At 45.2% G+C, this 7,736-nt stretch overlaps 1 protein-coding gene and 1 pseudogene across 3 annotated transcripts in view; one reads left to right on the top strand and one right to left on the bottom strand.

Annotated features, from left to right (window-relative positions):
• Nucleotides 1-761: 761 nt before the first annotated feature.
• Nucleotides 762-1,796, bottom strand: LOC105486427 (protein SET-like; annotated as a pseudogene).
• A 4,592-nt stretch (nucleotides 1,797-6,388) lies between these two features.
• LOC105486265 (mitochondrial calcium uniporter dominant negative subunit beta) overlaps nucleotides 6,389-7,736 on the top strand; it is a 112,955-nt gene continuing 111,607 nt past the window's right edge. Inside the window, exon 1 of one of the 3 annotated variants that reach the window (XM_011749036.2) lies at nucleotides 6,389-6,579. In XM_011749036.2, the coding sequence (XP_011747338.2) occupies nucleotides 6,481-6,579 (99 nt within the window). In that variant the 5' untranslated portion in view covers nucleotides 6,389-6,480. Of the gene's footprint in view, nucleotides 6,580-6,716; nucleotides 6,797-7,736 lie in introns of those variants that run through there. The other 2 variants (XM_071093202.1, XM_011749038.3) reach the window with 2 other exon arrangements.

Raw genomic sequence — 7,736 nt, 5'->3', positions numbered from 1 at the left:
GTAATATGTCAGGTAATGATTAATGCTAAGGGAGAAAAAAAAAAGCAGATAAGGGCTAACTGGCAGGAAGTAGAAGTTAACACAACCAACCGCATCTCAGCTCACTGCAACCTCCGCCTGCTGGGTTCAAGCAATTCTCCTGCCTCAGCCTCCCGAGTAGCTGGGATTACAGGTGCCTGCCACCATGCCCAGATAATTTTTGTATTTTTTGAGTGGAGACAGGGTTTCACCATGTTGGCCAGGCTGGTCTTGAACTCCTGACCTCAAGTGATTCACCCGCGTCGGCCTCCCAAAGTGCTGGGATTACAGGCGTGAGCCAACGCACCCAGCCAACCCCATTTTTAAAGGTTTTTTTCTTCTTTTTTTTAAACGAGAAAATAGATACATGTTGGTCAGTGCTAACTGTCCGTATTCACATAGACACACAGTGTACTTTCTGAGCCCAGTATACAGAGAAAGGAGGCAAGAAGCTAGAATTCTATGCACTGCTACGCAGGGGCCTAGCACCCTCCAGCTTCCAGCAGAGCGAAGGGAGCAGGTTTTTTTTTTTTTTTTTTTTTTTCCCACAGAGCTCGGTGGTGTTGATTCCATACAGTTTTTATTCAGGCAGGAAGGGATAACAATGAATTTCAAACAGAAAGGGGTAAAGACTCTTTTCTCATTGTATTCTGCTCAAGATATTTCCCCCAAATAAGTGTAGCAAAAGGAGACCTCAAGAATAAGGCGACTGAGCACAAAAGGCAAAAACAAAACAAAACAGACTACAACTTGCCCCCAGGGACTGGATAAAATTTAAAAGGGGGAAGGTCGGAAGTGTTCTGTTAGTCATCTCTTTCATCCTCCTGTCCCTCCCGTTCATCATCATCTTCTTCACCTTCATCTTCATCCCCTTCTTCATCAATGTCTTCTAATCCTTCCTCCTCCTCCTCATTATCATCTTCTTCTCTTTCTTCATCATCCATATCGGGAACCAAGCAGTACTGTAATGGGTTTGGCCAAATATCACCTTTGATGTCCTCTCCTAAGTCATCGGCCCCTGCATCAGAATGGTCAGTAAACCAGGTCAAGAAGCGCTCTGGTGCCTCACGCTGCCTCTTCCTGCTGGCTTTATTCTGCATTTGACTCAAATGTTTAGTCACATCCTTTCCAGACTTCCATTTGATTTCAGTGGACTTTGAAGATGGATTAACTCTCATTCAGTTTAAATTCTTTGAAGAGAACTTTATTTTCAAAGTAAGGATCTTCATCAGAATAAAAATCTACTCTGTAACCTGATTTAATATCTTCAAATTCTGTCACTTCAACTCTGATCAAATAATGCAATGCCTCTTCGTTTTCGTTCCCCAGCAGTGCAGACACTTGTGGATGATTGCCAAACATTGTTACCCCAAAACTTAGGATTTTGGAGATCAATTCTGACCTCTTCTAAAAAAATGGTTGGCGGAGTTTGTTATATTTCTGTTCTACTTTCAAAATCTCCTTACTGTCTTGTTCATTAAGTCTGTCTATTTCATTTTGTATTTATCAATGTGTTCAATTGCTTCTTGCTGTTCTTTTTTGCCCTTCTTCAGCAAGCCTACAGAGGCCGAAGTCTCCTCTGGTTGCAGAGCAGGAGGTGGTCTTGGTGTCTTCTTTTGAGACAGGAGGGGAGACTGGCATTTGGGGGCCATGCTGCTAGGGAAGCCCAAGAACCAGACCACCAGTCTTCTTGCTCTTCAGGAAGCAGACAGAAAACTCTAATTTCTTGTATTTAATTTCATGAACTTAGCTTATATGTTAGCAAGCTTAAGGTCACTTTTGAGATTCCCTTTGAGGCCTACCATGTGGTCATTACATTGTGAATCATCCATATGTGTTTGAAATAATGTGTACTCTCATTTGGGTACAGAGTTCTTTATGACTCTATTAGAAATGGAGGTCCAGGACCTGGAGGCAGAATAGGGAAAGGAATATCCTTCTCTATATACCATTAAAATTCAATCAAAGCGGGAGGCCCAATGGATAACAGGAGTATTCCTGGAAGCCATTCCTACATGGGCATGACTAGCAATATCTTAACAGTACATGGAAATGACCGTGAACCGCACAAAAATATCCCACTAAACCCAAAGTAAATGTGTCTCCAGCTCAGCTTGCTCTTTGCTTCCTAGAGAGATGGAAAGTAGATTTGTAGTTGCCTGGGGCTGGAGGTAAGAGTGGAGAGTGATGAAAATGAGCCTGAGGAATCTTTCTAGAGTGAAGGAAATGTTCTAATTGTTTGTGGTGACTGTTGCATAACTCTGTAAATTTGCCAAAAATAACTTTTAATAAGTCAAAGTTATGTAGATCATACCTTAATAGAGCTGTTTACAAAGGTTTTTTTGAAAGTGAGATCAGAGATTCAAATGTGAAAAGGCTGTGACATATAATACTTATGAACTAGCCCACACTGAGTAATCATTTTGTCTCATCAAGAGTCCTATATACTGTGGGAAAGTTTGTCGTGCACCCGAAACATCTATGTGTGCTGAGCAACTTTGTGGACAGTGCCTCCCCGGTAAACCCGCTCTGTCTGCAATGTCCGGAGCTTCTCCCACAGCAGTTTGCTGATCCCACCTTTGTGGCCAGATTCTGTGCTGCAAAATGGACATCTCTTCCCCCTCTTCTCCAGTCCCCTTCTTCCTAATAAAACTCTTTTCTGGAGAAGCTGAGGTCAACATCAAATTTCAAATATTTAAAGTGGATACAAAACTATTTCAACAATGCAGACAATTAGGTGCATTGTTGTGGTCGATGGAGTTGTTGGTAGAACATGTCTCCTGATATCCTACACAACAAATTTCCATCCTAATAGGTACAGACTGTTTTTGACAACTATGCATTCACAGTTAGGATTGGTGCAGAGCCATATACTCCTGGACTTTTAATACTGCACGGCAAGAAGATTATGACAGATTATAACTGCAGAGTTACCCACAACAGATGTATTTCTAGTCTGTTTCTCAGTGGTCTCTCCATGTTCATTTTAAAGTGTGAAAGAAAAGTGATGGCCTGAGATAACTCACCACTGCCCAAAGGCTCCTTTCTTGCTTGTCATGACCCAAATTGATCTCAGAGATGATCCATTATTGAGAAAATTACCAAAAACAAACAGAAGCCTATCACTTCAGAGACTGCCGAAAAGCCAGCCCACAACCTGAAGGCTGTCTAGTATATGGACGGTCCTGCACCCACACAGCAAGACCTAAAGAATGGATTTGACAAAGCAATATTGGCTGACCTGGAGCCTCCAGAACTGAAGAAGAGCTGCAAGCCTATGCTGCTGTGAATATCTCTCCAGAGCCCTTTCTGCACAGCTGGTGTAGGCATCATACTAAAAGCAATGTTTAAATCAAACCAAAGATTAAACATTAAAATGCATTTCTGCAATAATGACAGATACCCTGCACCAACCCACACGCATCCCTGTGAGACAGGGATTATAGGTATGGCCCCCTTCTCCCTCCCAATACTAGTTAATTCTGAGTAATTGTGTATTGTTAGAAAAGTGATCAGTACTCATTTTTGGTTTTTGTTTCAAAAAACAATTTTGTTTTTACTTAAAAGCAAGGCATGCTTGTGATGACTGTGTAACAGACTAATCGGAATTGTTGAAGCTGCTCCCTGAGTCCATTCTGGAGGGTAATCTGGGACATCTTAGTGGGGTTTTATTTTTTCTCTTTTTTGGAGGAGGAGTGTTTGTAGGGTTTGTTTTTTAGTCCTTTTTCTTTTCTTTCTTTCTTTTTTTTTTTTTTTTTTTGATTCATTAACCAGTGGTTAGTCCTTAAAAAGAGAAGCATGGATTGATTCCATATTCGACTTCTTAGATCTAGCTTAAAAAACATGTTCCCTATATGGGGTGCTTTTAGGAAAGAATATAGTAAATGCCTTATTTAATAACATACTCCTTTTTGAAAGTCACCCTTTCTCTCCACCCTTGAGTAGGCTCAGTATTTGATGAAACTCATGAAAGTGGGTGGAAATTGTCTTGCCCCTTTTCTTTTCAGGGATGCACTAAATACGTGACTGTGACTTTCAAGGAAATTTGTTTGCCAGTTGCTGATTTTTGGGGAAGTTAATTTCTAACTTCTTTCACTGATGAATAAAGAAAAGTATTGCACTTTTGAAATGCAACAAGTGGGTTGAGTTTGTAATTTAAAAAACATTTTTCCCCATCAGTCATTGTCTTATATTGCTTATTATAGATTTGCAATCAATAGTATATGATATTTCTAGAATGCAGCTGAAGACCTGGTATGTAGAGGGAATGTGAAGACCGACATCTATAGAATGATTCACAGCCTCTCAAGTTACAAGGATGGAGACCTGGTTCATGAAGAAGCTGGGGTGTAGTGGGGATGGATAGAACACTTAACAACATGAGGTGAGGGGAATCCCCTCACTTCTGCTTCGCAGATGAGGAACCCAAGAGCCGCCAGATGAGGCTCTCTGGTTTCTTTTTGAGACATAGTCTACGCCCCAGGCTGTAGTGCAGTGGTGCGATCTCGGCTCACTGCAACCTTTGCCTCCCGAGTTCAAGCAATTCTCCTCCCTCAGCCTCCCGAGTAGCCGAGACTACAGGCGCGTTCCACCACGCCGGGCTAATTTTTGTGTTCTTAGTAGACACAGGGTTTCACCATGTTGCTCAGGCTGGTCTTGAACTCCTGACCTTGTGATCCGCCCATCTCAGCCTCCCAAAGTGCGTGCTGGGATGATAGGCGTGAGCCACCACGCCTGGCCGGCTCTCTGGTTTAATAAAAATTGTAGAAAGAATCTTATCGAGATTCTTCATAAATGTTAATAGGGATTTTTATCAGTTTTAGTTGTAGTTTCCAATTTCTAAAAATGTTTAGGTAATTTCTTACACCTTTCAGAACCTAGCTCATGAGTGTTGAATAAATGCTTTCTCATGTCAATTCTTTGTATAGGCATTCTTTTCAGATCTATTAAACAAAAACCCTTCACAACAACAAAAAACAAAAACAAATACACGTTTCTTTTACTTGGAGCACTAGCTAATAGGAGGAAAAGATTCAGGTAAGGTAATTTACCTTCCCATATGAACTTAAAAGTTTAATGTGTCACTCTTCATCTAGGGTAACTGTATTTTGAAAGACAGACGCTAAGTGAACACAGGTGAATCAGTCTTTAATGGTGATGAAGTTTTTTACTATCGTAGAAACTTGCGATTCTTTTTCTTTTCAATAAGGAAAGGAGACCGCCAGGAGTGATTTGCCACTTGTTGCATGTTTGCCAACTTTGATTCATTAACTGAAGCCTCTTACTGATTCAGGAGATAAAAATGCGGGATGCCCAGTTAAATTTGAATTCAGATAAACACCAAAAAATTTAGTATATCCCAGATATTTCATTTTTAAAAGAACAAATGTGACCCATGCAATATTTGGGACATACTTATACTAAAACACTATTTGTATCTAAAATTCAAGTTTAACTGGGCATCCTATATTTTATCTAACAACCCTACTGTAAGCTAGCTGTGCGAAAGCTTGGTTTAGGTTGCTCTTAAATGCCTTTGGTTTTTTTTTTCCAAAAATAAGTAGTCTCAAAGTATTCGATTTCCCAGTAGTCAGAAGAACTCAATTCCGGTTCCGAAGCTTCTTCAATTAAAAAGGTGCTTCAAAAGAGAAGTCAATTCTGTGGGAGATACTTTCCCAAAAAGCTCGGGTTTGGGTCACTATACCGTGAACTACAAACCTCCGCAGGGGTAGGCCCGGGGCTGCCCGCCTGACACCGTGCTCGCCAGTGAGCAGGGGCCGGGCGCTACAGCCCCGGGCGGAGGCCTTGCAGGTTGTAGAGGTGGGGGCCCTCGGCCGACCTGCTTCGCTCCGTCTTTTCCAAGCTCGGTGGGGAAGACCAACTTCCTGAGCGGCCCTGCCCCCTCCAGATGCTGGACGCTCTTTTCCTCTCACCCCCCACTTCTTTCCCCGTGCGGGTCGGATGGAGAAGACGGCGCTCAGAGCACGCAGCGCCGGGAATTAACAGCGAGTTTTAAAATCTGGAGGTCGCAAGGTGTGCGACGCCTGCTGCTGTTCATTCCAGAGGGGCTTCTGCTGGAGGAGGAGGGGGCCCTCGACACCTAAGATGCAGAGGGCGGTTCGCTCTCTGGCTCCCGCTCTTTTTTTCTTTTCTTTTTCTTTTTTCTTTTTTTTTCTCTTCTTTTCTTTTTTCTTTTTCTTTCTTTTTCTTTTTTTTTTTTTGGTCGGAGGAAAGAAAACAGCCTTGCGCCCGGATGCGTAGAAAGCCGACAAGTGGAAACAAGGACACACCCTCCCGTGAGCCCGCCCCAGCTGGAGCCGCGGCGCGCTAAGCGAGCAGGCTGGGCGGGGAGACGCGGGGCGGGAGCGCCCACAGCTCGGAGCCGCCAGGCGCTGACGAGGAACCCGGCTGAGGGAGGATGCGCGGGTGACGCCTGCGGGAGCTGCGCGCCTGGGCGGGAGGATGCTCCCGAGGGGCCTCTGGCCGTGGCGCGCGCGGCTGCTGCCAACCCCTGGCATCTGGGGCCCAGCGCGCCCGTGGCCGCTGCCGCCGCCGCCCCAGGTAAGAGCGGGTGCGGGGCCGTGGGGTCCGGAGTAGGCGGGTGCAAAGTTTGCCTTGGACAACTTTGGCGGGAGCAAAAGCCGAGCGGCCGAGCAGTCGACTGCGTTTTGCTGGCTGCCGGGCTCCGCGCGCGGGGCGGTCCCGACAAGTGGTGGCCGGGCAGCCGACGTGGGTCACGGAGGCCAGGGCTGAGGTCAAGACTGCGGGCCCGCGAAAGGTGAAGCCAGAGCGCCGCGGCTGGGGGCGCCTCACCTGGGCCGAGATGGGGTGTGGGGACCACCAGACTTTGGCCTGGGAGCAGCAGAATAACCTGGGAGGCAGTTTCTGGGCTGCAGCCCCCGGGCAGGAGCAAGTTTCCAAAGCCGCTGCGCCGCGGGGCCGGTTCCCTCTCGGTGATCAGTGCGGGAGCCCCTAAGGAGCCCGAAAACGTTGAACCGGGCAGTGACCGTCCCGGGTGTGGACGGTCGCAGAAGAGTGAAATTTCCATCCTGAAATCTGGGAGCACCTCCCTTTCCCAGAGGGAAGAAAAACTAGCGTTTTGTTCAGACACCCGAGAGACGGGTGAATCATGAGTGTGGGCTGGTGAGTAACAGTTGGCCTGACACCGTTGTATTGTGGTCTGTGGAGAACCGTGGCTTGAAGGAGGAGGAGAGACTGAATGTGCACCAAAAAAGACAAGAGGGGGAAACTCGGAAACTTGAGTTTAACTAGGATTGCGATGGAGCCTGACAGGAGCCCGAGAGCGCAAACTCTGACCCAGATGAGGAAAGACGGCCTTTAAAAAAAGCCTTCAGGGTGTGTGGTGGGGGAGGGAGCTGTTTTCTGAGTTTTAGCTTGTTCCTCCCCTAGGCTGTTACATTAGTTTCAGATTGTTGAAGGTTTAAAAGCCAAAAGTAAGCAGTGTGATTCTCTTGTCACTTTCACTTCCTGTTTATTTTGTTCTTTTTTTTTCCCTTCCCCCCCTTTTCCTCCAACGGGCTCAGGGCTTCAGTTTCAATTGATGCAGGGAATATTAAAGTGCGGGTTTTTTTTTTCCTTTTCATTGAGTTTGTGACCAAAGGATTAAATGCATTTAGAAAATTAATTCCCGGAATGTTTGAAAGAGAATGAGGAAGGCCATGTTGTTACTACATGTAAGAAAAGGAGCAAACTCCCTA

The sequence above is a fragment of the Macaca nemestrina genome, chromosome 3, assembly GCF_043159975.1.
Source record: "Macaca nemestrina isolate mMacNem1 chromosome 3, mMacNem.hap1, whole genome shotgun sequence".
NCBI lineage: Eukaryota > Metazoa > Chordata > Mammalia > Primates > Cercopithecidae > Macaca > Macaca nemestrina.
The sequence above is the reverse complement of the archived record's forward strand: the minus strand, read 5'-3'. Positions and strand labels throughout refer to the sequence as shown.